A 21,680-nucleotide genomic window follows, 5' to 3' on the forward strand; every position below is an offset into this window, starting at 1 on the left:
TTCATAGGAATAGAAGTAATGGCTGACGTGCACATATTTATAAGGCAATACACTGAGCTAGTGGACAGACGTCAGGCCTCTGCTCATGCCCTCCCTCAATGCAAGAACACTCTGTTCTAACAACCTGGCATTCTGTGATGTTCACCCTCTCGCACAATCGCTAGACACGAATTGGGTGCATGAGCAAAAAAAGTGGTAAAGAAAGCAGATGGTGTCTGGCTATAAAAGATATAGCATCTGGGGTCTTAAAGGAAGTTAAACAAGCAGTCATCTAGGACAGAAGCAACAAGCCCACATGGAAGCACACACCAGTCTGTGTAATCATGAGGTGTCGACAGGATCTGGTAACAGGATCTGGTAATCTGGGTACTAGAACACCCAATATCAACAAACAAATATTGTTGAGAATGAGGGGGGTTGGAGCAGTACGAGCCCCCAATAAAAATGATCTTTTAATTAAAATTTAAAAAAATTTAACTTTGTCCTAATGCTCTTACATAAAGGAATTATCTGCATATAACATATGAAATGTTTACTTCAATCATCCATGTTCTAAGTCTATTAGTTATTTCCTTTAAGTATTCTCTTTTAAAAAGAATTTAATTGTTCTTATACTTTCATTCTTGTTTCTCACTTTTGTCATTTGTATTTTTTATTTGCTTCTTTATTAACCTATTGGTTGAACATTACAAGAATAGGCTCAGTTAGTATTGCTTGTCTGAAAGTTCTAGCTTTTTAAAAAGTCTCCACTTTTAGATTTTTTAATTCTTAATTTTCAATAAAGATAGACCAATCTATTTTGTAATAGATTAGATGGTTTTTTAAAAGTTCTTTCAATTTCCATGATCTTGAAAAATTAAATGAAATTTAAATAAATGGTTCCTACATTCATATTAAAGAAAAAACAACCCTCTTCAAAAATATAACAGTCTGAAAAAAAATAATAGTCTGGACCATCTTCTAAGTTGAACAATCAGTTGTTTTTATTTGCTTCATTTTTACTGATCTTTTCTAAAGGGTAACATATCTTAATTTTTTTAAAACACGAAGGTATTATAGTCTTAAATTCCAAGAATCCTCCAATTTACCTTGAGTGTTCAAGTTAAAAAGGACACATTGAGTTTCACTAAAAATATGAGGAGCTAATACCAAGGGCTTACGTGGAGAGCAAATATTTTGAGAATGATGAGGGCAATGAATGTATAAATGTGCTTGATACCATTGATATATGTACGGATTGTGATAAGAGTTGTATGAGCCCCCTATAAAACAATTTTTAAAAGATTACCTGGATATGGAAAGAACTTTTAAAAAACCATCTAATCTACACAAAATAGATTGATTTACCTGGTCAAATTATATTCTCTTTACCTGAGTTTGTACCTCTGTTGTTGTTACGAGGTGTTGCTGAGTTGATTCAGAGTGGCTCCCGAGAATAACAGAGCAAAACGGTGCCCAGTCCTGTGGCAGCCTCAGTGTTAGCGTCGCAGCTGCAGTGTCCATCTACCTCATTGAGGCTCCTCCTCCTTTCACACGGCCCCTCTACTCCACTGCAGTCCTTCTTCCAGGACTGGTCTCTCCCAGTAACAGAGCCTCGATATGCTCTTAGGTTAGACATCGAGTCCCACTGCTGTGAGAGCAGCAGAAGTCAGGACCAGATACAATTTACTAACAAAGAGCCCGACAGAGATGCCCCAGTCCTTCAGTGCAATTAGTGTTAGCTTTAGCTAGAGGAGACATGCCCCAGGGAGTATCTTAAATGCACATTTTATTTCGTATTAAAACAACTGATAAAATGTCTGCTGTTATGGGCACGAATTAAGAAATGTGTTCATTTAGTCACTCTCCCAAACACTCTTCCACAAGTGATCATACCCTATAATTTCATGACACTGAAAGAGAATAAAGCAATTAACTTAAATATGTGAAATGTCACAATGGAATGGACATTGCTGAGATGTTGCAATGCCACACTTTTAGTTTTAGGAGGACCTGCAAAGAAAGCACTAAAGAGAAAAAGGGGGACATATGAAGATAAAAGTGACCTGAAGTGGGAAGCGCCAACACTTTGCCCAGCACTTTGCTGTTTGGAGACAAAAGTAATGCACTGCTCAAGAACTCAAAGAGGGATACCATTATGATTTTATTTGTTTAATTACATAGCAAAAGATCATATTACTGAGGGCAAAATAAACCACGCATTTTTTGAAAAAGCCTTTTTTGTGTCTTTAAATGTAAGGCCCCCTCTAGTGTTGGCAAACAGTCATGCACAGCTCACAAGGTAACGGGGAACCTACGGTCACAATGTTACCCAAGATGTTGCAAAGCAGAAAGAACACTTGTGTTCCATTCATGTGCCCCCCAATCAATGAGAGATCATGCGTAATCGTCATTAATATCCTGGATTCCCACTATGATTCAGATTCATTAGTCTCTCATTAGGTAAATCTTTTTCTGTTATTACTGCTGAGTTATTTGTTAATAAAGTGTGCAGGAACTTGAATTTCACAAACAAGAAACAAGCCCACTGGAAGATAACAGAAAATTATCCGCTTTAATGTTTCCAAATAGCCTATTCTGCTTTTATGAAAGTCACCAGAAAATTAGTATATACTTCCTAAGTATATACGTATACCTTTTACTTTTGGGAATCAGAAATTTTAAATTACAAATATTTTATAAGACTCACATAATTTATGCCTCCACTAATAAACCTTTTATAGTACCCCATAGAAGGAGGTGGGAAAGTGTTGCTGGAGGGACAAACATTGGCTCTGCAGGATACGATCGATATGAACCCTTAAAGCCACTTGGACATGGCACAGCATAAATTTTGAAAAAGATTGATTTAAGTAGGGGCAGTACAAAATAGTGAAGTTTTAACCCGATTTTCTTAGTTAATGTGATTATATGTCTGTTTCCATATTATTTTAGAGAAGATTTGAAGTAACAACTAATATTACTATTGTTGGAAGAAAAAAACCCTAATTCCAATAAAAGAAAACAATGTAATCTTGAGCACAAGAACATCAAATTATACTAAGCTATTGCTTCATATTCTTAAAAGAATATGCTGCAAATCTGAAAGTTCAATAGCTCTTAAAGCAAGTGTAATATGCATTAATTTTATTTTAAAATGACTTAATTTGTCATTCAATATATCATATGGCTTCTCTGTCTTGATTTATGCTTACAAACGGGTCACTTACAAATATTACAAGTTCAAAGAAAAAAATAAGATAGGTCACCCAAATCAAGTTAAGTAAAACTGGTTACATCTACAATCGGTCTCAAGTTTTAAGATATGTATATATATTAAAGTGGAACAGAAGATACAGTACTGTTAAAGTGCAACACATGTTTTTTTGGCTCAACATACAAAATTCTATGAGTGAAAATTAGTGCAGTCAGTTTTCTATGACAAATTTAGTGAAAGGCTGTTTTGAAATTTAGTCATCAAATTATAAATGATGAGAAACACTGAAAAATTATTTTAAATGAGTATGTAAAAAACAATTACAATAAAACCATCATGGGAGAGGTAGCATACAGTTAATAAAATCAAATAAATACTATACAATACCATACAAAGTTCTGTTGATAAAAAATTGAAAATAGCATTTAAAAATCAATTTCTCTCTCTTTGGAGGGTCTTCATAAGGATTTCCACATGCTATTCATTACTGGCATTGTGTTTTGCTAAAACCTCTCTGATCTGTCGGTCCAGTTCGCTTATTATTCGATCCTCATGATTATACACACCCGTTCTCATCAAGGTATCCCGTTCTTCTATTAAGCGAGTCAAATAATCATCCAAACCTTCTTCCAAGGCTTTGCCATGTGAGCTATCCATTTTTCCATTTGCAATTTCTCTGGAATCCTGATTCTGTTTTAGGTCTTGTTGCCTTAACCTGCGAAGAAAAGGCCAATGTCATTAGCGGGCAACAAACATTGTTTTGGTTTTCATAACGTCATAATTGAAAAAAAAAATAACCCAATGACAAAATGAAGTTTCAGTTCTATTTTCAGGAAGAAGACAAACAGAAACCAATCTTCTATTTGGCTAGTCCGAGTTTACATTAATTGTAAAAGGTAGTCTTAAAATCAGTATCTTTCTCATTTTAAAGTAACACATGAAAGTTGTAGAAATTCTAGAAGTATACAAAGAAAAAATAATAAAAAACATATGTAATATTACTAACCAGAGATAGCTGAGTTAACATTTCCATATATATATAGCTTTGCAATTAAATATAATTTGAAAAAAGTACATGTAGTTTAAATACATATTTTTCCTACAAAAATTAACACTATGTATACAATGTGCCACATATTACCTTTCCACATATGTGTACAGTAAACATTTACTGAGTTACCGTTTTCCTAAATGGCTTTGTGATGTTCTAGCATTTGGATTCAACATTAACCATTCCTCATTATTCATCTCTAGGCTCTGTAAAACTTTTGTTGTTAATGTTTTGAACATGAAATTTTCCTAATCTTTTTGCAACAAATATTTATTTGTGCTCACTCTAGGATTTAGGATACTGTAGGGAATTAAAAATTCTCTATCCTAGTTCTACAGCAGACATAAATGTGAATGCCTTGTGTTTTAAGGCTTTGTGTGTGTATCTGCAAGTCACAGTTGTGGTGATCGCATCTAGATAGGAGATAGAAAAAGAGTAGTAGCAGGCACCAGTCTGAAATGTGGATACTGCCAATAGAATACTGTTGATCATACCAAAAACCCAATCCATGCCATCAAGCTGATGCCAACTCAATGTGGCCCCATAGGGCAGGAGAGAATGACCCGTGAATTTCTGAGACTGTACCTCTTTGCAGTGATTCCCAACCTTTCTAATGCTGCGACCCTTTAATACAGTTCCTCATGTTGTGGTGACCTCCCAACCATAAATTATTTTCGTTGCTACTTCATAACTGTAATTTTGCTACTGTTATGAATCAGGTGATCCCTGTGAAAGGGTCGCTCAACCCCCAAAGAGGTCGCAACCCACAACTTGAGAACCACTGCTTTACAGGAAAAGAAAGGCTGAGTTCCTCCCAGGGTGCGGCTGGTGGTTTTGAACTGCTGACCTTGAAGTTAGCAACCCAATTCGTGCAACAATTAGATGCAACCAGGGCTCCTTATTGTTGATGATGCTACCTTAAAAATGGATAGGTACCAATAATGCTTAGTGTACTTACTAAGTGATAATAATATTTACTGGATTTAGAGTATGTGTTACATACTAAAGAGTACCCCCCCAAAAAAAACCCAACTTTTTTTCAAAGCTATATATTTAAATTTTTTATAAGACAATCTTATATCACCTTCAAAGTACTCTCCATGAGACTTAATACATTTGTCAAATCTACTATTCCTTTCTTTGAAACTCTTCCAACTCATCTGTTTGGATGCAGCATCTTCCTCTTCCTTGTTTGTAGATGGCTAGGTGAGCAGATACATTGGTGTGGTGCTAAAATTAGTCCCGTCTGCCACAAACCAGGCCTTTTTAGTCACACACTGCTATGCAATCTTTTCAGAACCTCTAAACAGAAAGCTTGATTCACAGTCTAACCTGGTGGCATGAACTCCAAATGCACCACGAGTCAACATTTTCATCCATTCGGGAAGCTGACAGACATCCAGAACAAGGTTTGTCATCGATCAACAATGCACCTTTTTGGAAACGAGAAAACCACTCGTACACTTGAGTTTTTCCCACAGCGCTGTCCTTGTAAGCTGTGTTCAACATCACAACTGTTTCTGCTGCATTTTTCTCTCCGAGCAGGAAACAAAATTTCATGGCTGGACACTGTTCTCTCCAATCAGCTGTCACAAAAACTAGGTTTGAGCAAAACTGCTTTTATGAAAAAATTCACTGTGACCAGAGAGAAAGTTCCCAGGTGACGCCCCTGGGTGCACTGGCTCAGAGCAAGTTGCTGGATGCTGGTCTAGCAGGAAAAATGCATACTATGAAGGCTCTGCTGAGCAGAGCTTTGTACCAATTTGGGGGGGAGGGTACTCCCTTGTAGTTTTGAATGTACAGTTAATGTTTTAACACGACAGAATTTTGTACTCCTGAGTAACTGGCCACACAAAAATGCTTAATTCGAAATTTGAAGTCATCCTATCTATAAAAAAAAAAGTTAGCAAGTGTTGTGAATTAAAAGCATTTCCTGTCGCCAGTTGGTTACATGCAGTACTAAGGGCTACGTAAATCCTCTTGGGTTTCCCTCTGTTCTATCAAGTCTCAACTCACTGCCAATGGTTCAATTCTGACTCACAGCAACCTCATAGGACCGAGCAGGACTGCTCCTGTGGGTTTCTGAGGAGCTGATCTTTCCGAGAACAGAAAGTCTCATCTTTCTCCTATTATTATGTCTAGAACATCACATTTTTCATGTAACTTGAACAGAGGACTTTGCTTCTGTCTCTGATACATCTATTCTTGTTAGCTTCCATGCATTCAGAACCCTGCCTTGAGAAGACACTAGTGATATACCGTGTATACTCATGTATAGCCGAGGTTTTAAAAAATGTGGTGAAAAACTGGGGTTCGGCTTATACACAGGTCAGTGGTACCCCAGCAAGGTGTAACATCTCGCAGGTGATTGACATTCCTCCGCTGTTCATTCAAAGCGCTGCTGACACTGCAGGGCTTTGAATGTTTGTTTACTCACATCTAACCAATCAGAGCCGTCCTATGATGTGGACGGCTCCAATTCACAGAAGCACCCGTAGTGATTCACTTACACTGGCAGCTGAACTGATAAGGATGTCTCTGTGGCTGTGGTCCATCTCTCCCCTCTGGTCTCTGTGTTAATTCACATCCTGCATTTCCCACCTAGACTTATACTCACGTCAATCAGTTTTTCTGGTTTCCCAGGTAATAATTAGGTGCCTCAGCTTATACTCGAGTCAGCTTATATTCGAGTATATACGGTAGTTCAATTTTGTATCATCTCCAAATTTGACAGGCAAAATGACTATTTTCACTTAAGTCATCAAAACAATGCTTAGCAAACAGCTGGGGTTTAATACATTATTTGTTGAAATACAATAATAAAGGACTATACATTACAGGAAGTTCTTAAGAGTGTTATAATTATTTTCTAATACCTTGTCTCCAACACACATATCAAATAAATGGATCTGCTGACAAAATGGGAATAGCACATGCTGTTTCATGCTTCATGAGTACACAGTGAGCGTGCAGCACTACCTTAGACCATGACTATTCCTAACTTCCCACACCCCTGACCAAGTAAAGGTTGTTCTACTAAAACTTTTGGTTTGATGGGGCGAAAAGCAGTCTTTAAGTTATACCTGTTCAATTCATTTCTTATATCCAATAATTCTTGCCGCTCAGTTTTTACTGTATCCTTTTCTTCAGCAGCCAGGTAACGTAATCTCATCTGTTCCAACTCTTCCTGCTGTTTTTTAAGACGAGCCATTTGACTTTCTTGTTCACGCTTGAAAGGAAGAAAGAAACCAGATCCCTAGTATTAGGAACAAACATATTTCATATGTGATGTGTGATTATAATTCTATTTTGTGATCTAGGCATGTACTGCCAATCCTATGAGTCACGTAACATCTAGAAACACTCAGATCCTCTCGGAATGCTCTCCTCCTCCTATGGTAAGTCATCATTATCTGTATCCAATCACTGATTTAGGCTAGGTGAGTACCATGTAATACAAGTTGAAAACAAAAGAGGCCATTGTCAATACAACGAGATTCTATAAGGATCAATGGTGAGAGAAAGATCCAAGAAATATTTAATTACCAAAAAAAAAATACAAAGAAAAACTTAATACTCTTGTTTACATAAACCATCAGTTCTACTCCTACCTCAAATAACATGCCTTTCTAAACCTTTTTTTCCAGGCTCATCCCAATGTGTGCACAGATGTATATATTTTGAGTAAAATGGAACTAATTTTGTTTTATTAAACTTTATAATTCCTCCAGGTTAGTAGATTAAATATCTCCTTAAAATAAGCATGTAATATGCCTTAGATTGGATGAATCACTCAATGACAGACAGTTTGGCACTAATCCGATGTGACACTAAAACAATTATGTAAGAATACACAGTTAGTTCACAAATCCCTCTCCATATTTCTTTAGGTTCATCACTTTTCTTTTTCAGTATGGAACCTCATGGATAGATAAACAAAGTATCTAGTACAAATCTACCAAGGCAAATTATCTTTCCTCTCCACAGCATACACTGTACTTTTTCCTTTTCTAATTAATTTTCATTAGAATATTGTTAAATAAATATATATATATATATAAAATAATTTTGGAGTTGGGGTCTACATTATGTGTCCATCAAGAATAACATTTCTTCACTCATCCGTAATATTCTTTACTAAGATTTTAGAGTTTTCTCATTCAACAGACATTCTTAAACTATTGGTTTATGAGTAGATTTCAAGGGAGAATACCCTAAAATTATATATACACTTTAGAGTATATGTATTTTTCCAGGGAGACAACCCAGAATTTTCATCAGATGAATTATCTATTTAATTATTCAAATTAGAGACGAAAAGAGAAAAATATGAAGGAGATGTTAAGAGACAAACAGCTACTGAAAGACACTGATAAAAACCAGAGCTATCCTACCCCCAAATAACTGCCCTGAGACAATCTTTAAGCAGTAATCTCAAATATCCCTGAAATGTTACAACCAAATAAACTCCTGGCCTTTGAGTCATAGTGACCCCCACAGGGATTCCAAGACTGTATGGTTATAGAAGTAGAAAGCTCAGTCTTTCTCCAAGGAGCTGCTGATGATTTTTGAACAGTGGACCATGGATTCAAGGCCCAACATGTGGCCACTACACCACCAGTGTTCCATTTGAAACCTAATAGATTAATGTATTACTCTTTTATGGCCTATCTATAAGGGCAGTATTAGTCGGAATAGACTTGATGGCAGTGAGAGTTTTTTTGTTTGATAAGAGAATTAATTAGACTCAATAGCAGTAAAACTTTGGATAGTTACCTCTGGAAGTAGCTATAAACTTTATCTTAAGTGGAGAGGACCAACTCAGGAACGGATGGTGGGAATGGTTGTTCAACTCAGTGTCATCAATGTCCTTGAATTATTCACATAGAAATTGTTGAATTGGTATAAATTTTGTTATGTATATTACCAACAATAAAAGAAACTGTACAGAATGAAAGAGCTGCTATTCATGATAATTCTTATAGAATATCAAAGACATAGAGAAGACTTTAAAACCATCCAAACCAAAAGACAAATTATTTACTAAAGAATGACATCATTTTGATAGTTACAAACCACAAGAGAAAAAGTGAAAGCCAGGAAAAGTTACAAAAAATATATCTTCAGAGTACTAAGAGAAAATTCTCAAGAGGGACTACTAGTGTATTGAGAAAAACTATGTTTCAAGGGCATGGGTAAAACACATTTTTGGACAGAAACCATTTACCACTAGTGACTCTCCTTTAAAAAAGAAACACCATAGCAAGACGTTCTCTAGACATCTGAAAAGGCATGACAAGTAAAGAAAAATAGTAAGCATGTGAGTAGATCTAAATAGATACTGTATAACCCAGTTGTTCTCAACCTTCCTAATGCTGCAACCCTTTAATTCAGTTCCTCATGTTGTGGTGACTCCCAACCATCAGAAATATTTGTTTTCCAATGGTCTTAGGCAACCCCTGTGAAAGGGTCGTTCAACCCCCAAAGGGGGCTGAGAACCACTGGTATAAACCAGTAACAGCATCTAGTTTACGGAGTTAAAAATGAGATGACAAAACTAAAATACCGTATTACAGGTAAACTGTAAGGCGAGCGACTGCAATAAAATTACTGTTCCATTCTTATATTAACTTTTTTATTGTCAAATACTTTCATTGGGGGCTCTTACATCTCCTATCACAGTCCATACATTGATCCAGTGTGTCACGCACTTTTGCACATATGCCACCATCGTCATTTTCAAAGCATTTTCTTCCCACCTGAGCCCCTGATATCAGTTCCCTGTTTCTTCCTCCTCCCCCCCCGCCCTCACTAATTCTTGATAAGTTATAGATCATTATTTTCATACCTTACATCATCCTCCGTCACCTCTCACTCACTTTTCAGCTGTCCATCCCCCTGGGAGTGGGGTTATAAGTCAATTCTTGTGATGGATTCTGCCTTTCTCCTCCCACCCTCTCCTAATCCTCCTAGTAGCTCTACTCTTATTGCTGGCCCAGAAGGCTTTCTCTATCCTGGATCCCCTGTGTTGTAGGCTCTTATCTGAAGCAGTGTATATGCTCTGGTCTAATCTTATTTGAGGTTATGATAGTGGGAGGAAGGAAGCACCAAAGAACTAGAGGAAAGTTGTGTGTTTCATCGGTGCTATACGGCACCCTGACTGGCTCATGTCTTCCTTGCGACCCTTCTGTGAGGGGATGTCCAATTGTCTACAGATGGACATTGGGTCTCCAAAGATATTATTTTTGGATTTCATTAAATTAAATACAGATGCTAAAATCCCTAAGGCAATGATTAAAAAGGAACAGAAATAAGAGTAATCATTTAAAATCTATAAAGGTGAAAAATACAATGAGAAGAACAACAATATTAATCAATCCAAAAGTAAGCAAAGAGAAAATAACACGGAGAAAAAGTAGGGCGGTCAGAGAATCAGGCGGTAAACATAAATTGAAACATATCAAAATTGCAATACATGTAAAAGGAATGAAAACTTTATATAAAAGATTGAAAAGTTAAGTAGCCAGTTATATGCTATCCATGAATGGCATACCTAATACATGAGGACAAGAATAGAAAGCAAACGCTAACCCAAACAGAGCATGAACTATTAGGATGGCTTAAGGCTAAACAAACGTTAAAGGAATATTACTGAAGTCTAAGTGAACTACGTAATAATTAAAACTCAGCCCAATAGGAAAATATTCTAATGATAATGTAGTTAGAGGTTCTATAAAGAAACAAAGGTTATCTTTGACCCAAATGATGATAGTACCCTCCACGCCTCCTGAGGATGACTTACGATATCTCTAAAGTGAACCAGGGGCTGATATAAACCAGATATGTGAAGGGTGTTTGATCTCTAATGGGAGAACGATGAGTTCTTGTGATGTGGGCCTGACTGGTACTGGATGTCAAGGGGAGATCACTGAAGATATTAGTGCTACAGCACAGTGTGGGGAAGAAATCGGAACATGCCTGTACATCAGGAAAAATAGTGTCTGGGTCTTAAAGACTTGTCTCTCAGCAAGCAGCCATCAAAGTGCGGCGTCAGCTAAGTGCACATGGAAGGGGCAGACCAGCCTCTGTGATCCAAAGATTGTACATAATAAATTCTAAACACCCAGTTTGTGGAACGTTCCTCATTTAATACTGGAAGCCCGACATTAATTTGCAGGGATCCTTCATGGACTGCGTCTGATGAATTCCCACTGACCACAGCCTGGGGTGTGAATTACTTTAATGTCAAAGAACAATATGAAATGGATTTTTTTAGCAGCTAGAGTTAGGCTGCAGGTTAACCTCTGTCATTAGACTTTCCTTATGACACACTTTGAACGTAATCTGTTTTAAAGAGATTTTTCTGCTTTTGTTTTGATTGAGGTTTTTGCTTTACTTGTTCTCTGTTGCGGAGTTCTTTTTTTTGTCTTTGTTTTTTCTGCACATGGAAATCAGGATGGGTAGATGTACAAAGAAGCAACAGGACTGAAACTTACCTGGGAGCATGGAAGGGACATGGGGGTATAGGGAATCAGCAGCAATGGGTACAAGACGAAAATGCTCCAAAGCTAGTGTGGTGATGAATGCACCACCCTCCTTAATATGACCTCAGTACTGAATTGCATGACCGCTACCCTCCTCATCTCAGTAACACTCCTAAACACAACCAGAACACATCAATAGGGAAAATGGACCCACTGACCTTCACAATGGGACGTTTTGCCCCTCAGCTCTGTATATATTAGCTAAAACAGACAAAGTGTTAGGAATGATAAAGAAGATGTGAACAATGTCTTTAACAAGCTTGGCCATGTGACTATTTACAGAATAACATATGCCCAAATTGGAGGCTATACGTTATTTTCAAGTACATGTCCTGTTATATATTTAAGGGGGGGGGAGATGACTCCTGTAAGGCCACGAAATCAGTCTCCTTTCTACTTCATGGCATTGTGGCTGTGGTGGTAAAAGCTTACAATGGTATGCAAGGCAAGACTGATCTCTTTTTGCTTGGAACAAAAGGGGAGTAGTAGTCAGGTACAGGCAGAGGAAATGAAATATATGGCTACCTGCCTCCATGATTTGCCTTTTGTACCATAAATTGAGAGATACTGGATGGTGTCTGACTACTCTTAATGAGTATTTTGATCAAATATTCTACAGAATAATCTTGATCCAAAGAGGGAGAAATACAAAACGTAATTTCAAGTTCTCTTGAATGTCAAACTTTAAGGAGCCATGGAGGCTGGATGAATCCCCCAAATTGTTGCCTATGGTTTTAAACCTTAAGCCAAAAATATCCCCTGAAAGCCTGTTGAAACTACCCAACTGGTAAAGGATGTCTACTTGAACATTATTCCCTTTTAAGATCTACATGGAATCAATCCAGCAACAGCAACCAAGAGTTTAGATAAGAACTTTAGGAGGCAGAGATCTTATTAATGGGGGAAGAAAAATTCAGAAAGGGAGGATGAGAATGGCTGGCCCATTTAAACGTACTTAATGTCACTGAATTGTATACACAGAATCTGATGAATTTGTGTATAGTTGTGCTGTGTATAATCTCAATGATAAAATAAAATAAACTATTAAACGAAACGAATCAGTCTTAACAAAGTTCACTGCAAGAAGCAGGTTAATTAAAACATACGAACAAGAATCACAATGAAACCCCAAAAGTAATTTGCGGTAACTGACCAATGTAAACATGGATTAGAAGTGTTCTGGAGGAGCGACTGTGGACTGTGTGAGTCGGAAGGTGGCACAGCTAGCATGGAAAGCCTTGGTCTGCGAGGGAAGAGCAGTAGGCAGGCGTGTGCCCAAGGGCTGCTTCACAGTGCGGGGAGGCGAAATGAAAGACAACAGAATGCTCACACAAATGCCTGAAAGACCCGTGTACAGGTAAAAATGATTTACGTGAAATACTCCAGAAACTGAAAAGGGGGCAGGAACACATTAAATAACAACGGTCAAATTTTGATAATAGTTGAAACTAGATAATGGGAATAACAAGGAGATATATATTATATACTCAAGTATAAGCCCAATTTTTCAACATATTTTAGGCAGTTTTTGTGGTAAAATTATTAGGTGCCTCAGCTGATATTCAGGTCGCCTTTCACTCGAGTATATACGGTATATTTAAAACAAGGATAGCTTTTAACACTACTTCTATTTTTCTTTTTTTAAGGAACAAATTTCTAAACAACAACAAAAAACAAACCCCAAACTCACTGCCATTGAGTTAACAGCCACACACAGGGGTCCCAGAGGACAGGGTTTAAGTGACCCCATGGGTTTCTGAGACTAACTCTTTACGAGAGTAGAAAGCCCCATTTTTCTCTCCACCAGTGGCTGGTGGTTTCAAACTGCTGATCTTGCAGTTAGCTGCTCAGTGCATAATCTCTATGCCATCAGGGCTCCTATATCTAAATTATGAAGTAAAAAAAGAAAGAAAAACAACAAAAATTCACAGCCAAGCCTATGGGATGCTACTGAAATGATATCCTGAAGGCAATTAATCACTTTATGTATTTGTATTTAAAAGATCACAGTTCAAAATTAAATATAAAAGTTTTTTAAATGTCTACAAAAGCAGAGGGAAAAGCCTAAAAGCCTAGTGTTATTTGCATATGATAATAAAATGAACATACGCATGCTTGGCACAACAAGGCAAGTAAAGAAGTACACAAGTAAACACGCAAGCAAACCTTGCTAATGCTGCAACCCTTTCATACAGTCCCTCATGTGGTCAAGATCCCCAACCATAAGATGATTTTCGTTGCTACTTCATCACTATAAGTTTGCTACTGTTATGAATCAGGTGAACCCTGTGAAAGGGCCGTTCGACCCCAAAGGGGTCATGACCCACAGGTGAGAACCACTGGCTTAGGAGAAAGAAAATACAGCGGTAGCAACTAATAAAAATCTTTAATCAATTTCTCAAATTAAAAGCTATATTGACACATCCCTATAAAGCTACTAATTATATGAAATAAGGGGGAAATAAGAAATGTTACTATTTTTATAATTAAAGAAATTTTATCAATAATTAAGAAAGAAAATACAAAGCTAAAAAGGTAATAAAAGCTACTATAATTGTCATGGAATAAGTAATGAAAATTTTGTGCAAAAAGGAAAGAAGCTCATTAAAAAGAGAAAATGCTCATTTTAACCTCACTATTGAGACCAGTGGAAAAATATGAGAAAGGAACACTCGGGGGACATTTTACCCTGGCCATATATTTAGAGATCCTATAAAACGTGTTAGAAAATTAACCTACTAATTTAGAAAAAAAATTTTTATTGTTAGGCTTAACTCAGGAATTCAAGTTTGTCCCACGTTAGCGAATGCATTTGCATCCTTCATATTATAGATGAAAGAGAAAAACCCTAGGAGCCCCAAGAGGAATAAACACCAAATTCAAGACATGTACTGGAGCTAAATAGGACGCAGCTGAGAAAAGACACGTCATGTTTTAAATTACATATATAGTTTCTTATCTTCTCTGCAATGTAAAATATATTTCATTTAAGAAGTGACAATTTTATTTAAAAAGACAAAAATACACCAAATTGTTTTTGCTGGTCGAGTCGGGGATGAGACTACTGGTGATTTTCTTTTTGCGTCAATTTTTTTTTTACATTGAGTATGCAAGTTGAAAACAGAAAGGAAAATAAAAACAACTAGATATTATTTTATTTGGGTTACTTGGTAAAATTCCAACTTTTAAAATAAAACTTTGTTTCACTTTAATTAAAGAGATTTTTAAATGCCTAGCATTTTTAATCACATATACTGCATTAATTTAATCAACTCTACAGACACACACACACACACACACACACACACACACATTCGTTTAGTGAAAGAAATCCTCCCTGCTGCCAGGTGCTCTTGGTCAAGGGCTCCTCAATCAAGTGCGTATAATCTTTATTTTGCCTTGGCTGCCTATAAATCCAGAGAGGAGATGTAAACATACATACACTAGACTAAACAGCGGCTAGAAAGTGGCCACTACTTACTCTCCCACTCACACATACCATGTAAGTCTGTGGGAAAAAACTTACAGCGAGGCTAAGGAACTCAAGTAAAGTTTTCTGAAAATAACCCAGAGCTGACAAGTCAGTAGGAGGGCTGGATGGTTTCAAGACACAGTTTTTAACCAAGACTTGGACCTCCAACTGTTTTTCTTAAACAAAGATTTACATCCCATCCTTGGTTAAATTACTTATAAATTAATCAAATTAATTACTCTGAGTGGATAAGCAGGAGGCTGGACAAGATAGTGCTGATGTCAGCCAATGAAGTCTGTGTTATTTTAACTAAATATATCAGCTTGGTTTTAAACAGATCTACTGTGCACAAATATGGTAAGGGGCCTACATCCCACTCAAACCCTTGGTTCTCTTTTCTGTTTGGGGGACCAATACACCTAGTTTAAATACATATGACATAGTAAAAATGTTAAATTTTCAACAACAGATTTTCATACCTCATTAACAGCAATTCTTTTATTTCTCTTTCTAAAATAGTGGCCTTTAGTCTTCATGCACAACTACACGCTTTCAAGTCATTATGCAAATGTTATTCAGATGACATGGAGTAAACAGACAACCTTAAGTTGAAAGTCCACTTGTAGACAGATTTTAATTCAAGTATTTGTTTTGGTTTTAAATATTTCTGTAGTGTTTATCATCATGGAGAAGAGAAAGAAATAAAATAAACTGTGACAAAAATGTCAAGAAAGTTAAAGATTCTAGAGCCAGTGTTATGCTGTCTCAAGAAATTACACCCAGACTGCCCGGGTGACGCTGTGTGTCCAAAGGAGGACCTACTTCCCGTCTCAGTCAGAGCTGTTGCTCTGCTACTTAAGTTCCCGAAGAACAAAAAGATTACAATTTGGGAACACGGACTTTTATGGTTGCGAATCAGAACTTTTTCTAAATAATTAGAAGATTATGTTTTTTTAATTCACAAAATGACTATACTAGGTCACCTTTGAGTAATGGAAATCTCTGTTTAAACATTCTTTTGGCAAGGGGCACGAAGTATTAGATCTTATTTCCAAGTTTTACCAGCTGGGTTTTGTCATTAACATTTATTAACAATCTAAGATATGGCTTTCACTGTATAATCCGCACTACACAAATGTTTTCTATGGCCCTCCAGAGGGTTTTGATGTGACAAACTACTGGCAAAGATTATAGCCCCGTGGCTATTCACCAGAGGCGATGTAAACTTAACATGGTACTAATCCAATGTAAACAAGAACTTGCACAAACACTCTGAACAAAAGCAGTACAAGATTCCAATTTTATATTCAAACACAATAAATGTGTTTTGAATAAAATGTTTTGAGGAAAAATTTTTAAGTAATTTTCACATGCATGAAATGTGCCAACTTGATGAAGTTACAATTTTAATCATCCAAAAACAGTTAGGGGCAGATCACAATTCACTACCACACTCATAGCTCCATTACATTTTTTCTTAAGAGTGTTGTATCTCAAATGCCGTCTGCAGAACATCAGTGATGCCTAGTGACCTTGAAAGCTGTTTACAGTATAATTTCTAAAGCAGAAAGTTTGTGGGATAGGAATAAAACTGGACCATAATAAGAAAGCAATGATGATCATATCACTGAAAGAATGAGACTACTTAGTTTTCTAACTTTTGTGGAGAAATCTCAAAGTTGAAAAAGTAATTTCACAAGATGTTTTAATACACTCCATAGGACGCCAAGAGAAAGAGGGCACCGGAACGTCCTGTGATGTCCCTTGTCATCAGAAACAATTAGCTAACCTTACCGTCAGGGCTTTTTGAATAAGAAGGCAGAAAACGATATAGAAGAAAGAGTAGGTGGTAAATAAGCACTTAATTGGAAAGATCCAGAAGCCAGTAAAAGTGTATGTATGGTTTAAGGAACAACCTCAACATCCCTGTGTGAACTTCACAAAGGAACCACGACATTCCATCCTACAAATCACTACTTCCTTTTATTTTACATATCTTCAAAAGGTGAAAAAAATTAAAAATATAATCTATAATTATACATGTATGAACATGATATAAACATGAAGTGAAAGTAAATTCTTACTTGAATCCTTATATGAAATATGCATTACAAAGTAATTGTTGTTTCAAAAATTCATTATTATTAATTTTCCCAAAGAAAACACCTTAACACTAGCATATTTTTCCCTCTTTCGGGGGATTTTGGTAATGTCCTGTCATCAATTACTAATGCATTATTCTCTTATCCTTCACGACTCAGCTTCCTCAACTTCAGGTCTAAATTCTACTTCATTCCATTTGCACTTTATTTTAAAGTTTGAAAATAATTTCAAATCTCACAGTGTTACTTAAAACATTATTTCCACTCCTGTAGCTTTGGTTGACAAATGCACAATTGTCCCGCTGATGCCCGATGTCACTTTTCTAATACATATTTTCTATAAGTATTGGGTCACGTTTATTATGTTTACTGACTTCAATTGCATTTCTCACCACTGTGCTATATTTGTGCTAAGTGTCAGTTCTCCATACTAAACTTTAAGTTCCACACAGGGAAAAAGGCTAAGTTTTCCAAAGCATATCACACTGTAAAAGCCATCTAATAGGCTCTCAATCAACACTGGCTGGAAGAAAGAATAGATTAGTGAACTTTGTTTTTCATGACTCAATGCACTCACATCCCCTTAGGTGCCAAAATTTGAGAAGTTAATGTACTGACACGTATCAGCAGTGTTTACCTCTTATGTGTTTTTCCTTCAGTACAGTTTTTAAAGAACATCTATTGAAACTACTATTAACATTCAAATTGTATTTTGTCCTACTTCCCTACTGCTATTAGTGTCTCACAGTTTTCTATTCTCCAGACTTAACATATTTAAATTACTGTTGATGCCTACTATTTCTTCAGCTAGTCAGTGCTCCAACCATCTGTTTACCCACATTGGAATCTACCCTCCAATTAGGTCCTCAGTGACTGAAACCTAGAACACTACACAATGGCTTTATGGCTCACCTCTGTTGAAGAGCAGGCACCATGTCTGAGTGCATGTGGTTAGGTATTCCCAGTCACGGCAGCCTCGTGGACAATAATAGGATGAAACACTGCCTGGCCTTACACTACCTTCACAATTGTCCTGTATGCATCCACTGTTCTAGCCATTGTGTAAATCCATTCCCATGAAGGGTCTTCCTCTTTACACTGATCCTCTACTTTACCAAGCAGGATAACCTTTCTTCAAAGATTGGCCACCCCTGATAGCATTTTCTATACCAAACAGTATCAAATGCTTTACATTCTCTCATTAATTCTTAGAACAACCTGTGTGAAAGTTTTCTCGCTGTACTCAGAGATTACATCAGTAAGGTTGAAGAAGTAGGTAGCAAGAGGTAAAACAACCCAAGTCTCTGGACTCCAAAGCGATGTCCTCTACTGTGAATGATGCTACCCTCATAGTACCTCTTTGACCCCAAACCCACGGGCACTTCCTAGTGGGTTGTATGTACAAATAGCTTGGCATTTAAATACACTGGCACCATGCTTATTTTATTAGTGTACCTTCTGTCTGAGTCACTATAATATTCATCAACAGAGCGAGCTTCTCAAATTGTCCAAGATGTCATTTTCCTTGCCAGGAATGTGGCAAGACAGGACTTCTGCTCAGGAACTGTCAGACAGAGATTCCCTTTCACAAATCAAGTCTCACGTGGTTCACCGTTCTTCTTCTAATTCTTTCATTCTTTGGCTTCAATGGAATCAAACCCTAACAGTGAAGAGGAATGAGCCTGAGCCTGAACTGACGCTGGTCTTGGCTCCAATTCTAGCCCCACCTATGTGTAGAACATGTGTGATCATGCGCAACTTAGGTAGCATCTCTCGTCTCTCCTTCAATATTACCTACTCTACAGGGACCTTGGTTAGGATTAAATAGAAAATATAGTACCTGGCACAGCATCTGGCATTAATAAAGCCCCAATAAATGTTGACTGCCCTATCAGTATCATTATCGTCATTCTTTTTCTTTGGGTGTTACTTCATTTATTAACTTTCCTTTCTTCTTAAACATGAGGATTTCAAGTTCTATCTGCCCTCTGCCACAGCTTCAAGGATGACCTCACAAAAGAATTCTTTCATGTCTATTTTTGAGTCCATTCTTTCCCACAAAATCAGATCCCTATTTCTAGATGCTTGCTGAATTGCTTTGTGAAATTAAAGTGTCCAAATTTATGGGTCCAAATTTCCTTCCCAAAGCCCAGGTGGTGTAGTGGGTTATGCATTTTTAGCTGCCGACCACGGGATAGCAGTTCCAACCGGTGGGGGAGAGATGAGGCTTTCTGACCCTGGGAAGCGTTACGGTCTTGGAGCCCCACAGGGTCAGCCCTGCCCTGTCCCGCAGGTCGCTGAGCCATACTCCACTCAGTGGCAGGGAGCTTGGTTGGGGTTATTTCCTTCCCACTCTCCAACCAGTTCCTATCTTCATAACCACATTCCATACGGGAGGCGCTCTTTCCAGGTCCCCAAGGCTTCAGGCCATGGCTTCATCTGCTACGTTTTACTTCTCCACTTAGGTGCACTGTGTTACAGAATTGACCAAAAGCACGTTTCTTACACCAATCTCCTTGTCATGTTTCCACTGCGAGCAATTCAGATCCTCTGAACTTGTGATGGTCTCTTGGCCTTCCTCTAATTCTACAAACATAACCTATGATTTCCCACCTCATTGCAGTGTTACATATCTTATTCTTCAGATCAAAACACTTTCCTCAATATGATTTTAATACAACCAAGTCCATTAAAATCCACTCAAACATTTCCATATGTCTATCACAAACACTTCTTTTACAACACCTTTCTTAAGTCCTATCAAATAGATGTGTTTTTTACTTCTGTACATTGTGTGATTCTTTACCGAACCCTAACAACTAGGCAGGAAATGCTGTATTTGTCATTGTTTTTTCTTATTATTGAATCATAAGCTCCCTGAGGGAAAGGTGTGTATCTTATATCTGTACATTGATGGAAGTGACCTGAACACAGGAGGTCGGCTGTAGTAAACTTGAGGTTTTCTTTTTACTTATCTGTCCTTAGTCCTGTGAACATTTCTATTACTACCTTGTATAATATGATTTATAGTTAGTCATATATAGCTACCTGGATTCATGTGTAACGGTTACAATTTCAACAGGTCTACAAGCTACTGCGGTAGTTTATTGTGCCAACCTGGCCGATAAACACATGTGGGGTTAATTGAAGGATGTCAATGGCTCGGTAAGTTCTCGGGTCTCTTGCTTTCTGATAGTCAGACCAGGGTGCTGCTGCCTGAGCAGTTCCCAGCTTCAGCTTGCAAGGCTCACTTCCTGCAAGATATACTCAAGGAGAAGCTACATGGACCTACTCTGAAGCAACCCTGGGTGCTGGAGCACCTGTGTGGATACCCCTGCCAGCACTGAGAGGCTGATTTGGCTTTCCTTCTGCAATCAGCGTCAATTTGTGTTTTGTGAGATGGCGGAGAACTTTATGGATTGGTGTCGGTCAAATGGGTTAATGTTGGACTTGTGGGCTTGGACGGCACTGGGTTAGGATGTTTTCTTGATGTGCACTTAACCTTTATACAAAACTCTCTTATACACGAGTTTCTGTGGATTTGTTTCTCTAAAGTACCCAGACTAATATAGCTATGTTAGAGCATGCTATCTATTACGTTTTAGTCGATTATGTACAGTTTTATGAAGGTGACTAACCGTTAGAATAAAACCAAAAAGTACTAGTAGCATTTGATGGCTATGAAGACACATTAGGGGATACACAAATCTGAAAGGCTCTCTGCAACAAATTTTATTCAGAAAAAAAATGGGTACATTAAAATTTTTTTTAATTTCAAAAACTAGCTATTATTAATCTTTTAAGTTTTAAATCATATGATTAGACTCAGAATAAAAACCTCCCTATGTTATTTGCTCATTATCATTTGAAGAAATGTTCCCGCAATTAGACTTGATTTCTCATGAAAAGTCATAGCATTGTTTACCTAGTATCAGAAGGGAAAAAAATGTATACTGCAAGAAAATTGAGAAAACTACTATTGAGGTGTTTTAATTCTTTAAAAAATTTTTTTAATTTCTAGTGTATCCACGTCTGAATTGAATAAATTTCTATGCTTTAAGAGAAACCTTTAAGATATGTTCTTAAAAAGTTATCCTTAAGTCTCTCCCAGCCACCACAGGACTCTTCCAGTAGTGAGAAAGAAAATTAATACTATGGAGGAAAATTGAAAATACAAGATATTCCCAATTTCTTCTAGGAAAGAGGATAATTAGATATTAGATGATAAAGGATCTAAACTTGTACTAGTTTTAGGAAGTAAAGGAAGATTTTATATATATGGAAAGAGGGGGAAAAAATCCCCTAATCTCAAAAA

General features: G+C 37.1%; 1 protein-coding gene across 5 annotated transcripts in view; it reads right to left on the reverse strand.

Moving 5' to 3' along the window:
* Window positions 1–2,119: 2,119 nt before the first annotated feature.
* The window catches only part of CEP120 (centrosomal protein 120), a 99,152-nt gene continuing 79,591 nt past the window's right edge, over window positions 2,120–21,680 (reverse strand). For all 5 annotated transcript variants that reach the window (XM_075541450.1, XM_075541448.1, XM_075541449.1 and 2 more), the window contains 2 exons: window positions 7,331–7,476; window positions 2,120–3,911 (listed from right to left, as the gene is read on the reverse strand). In XM_075541450.1, coding sequence (XP_075397565.1) covers window positions 3,674–3,911; window positions 7,331–7,476 — 384 coding nt within the window. In that variant the 3' untranslated portion in view covers window positions 2,120–3,673. The remainder of the gene's footprint in view (window positions 3,912–7,330; window positions 7,477–21,680) is intronic.

This window comes from Tenrec ecaudatus, chromosome 2 (genome assembly GCF_050624435.1).
Source record: "Tenrec ecaudatus isolate mTenEca1 chromosome 2, mTenEca1.hap1, whole genome shotgun sequence".
Lineage (NCBI taxonomy): Eukaryota > Metazoa > Chordata > Mammalia > Afrosoricida > Tenrecidae > Tenrec > Tenrec ecaudatus.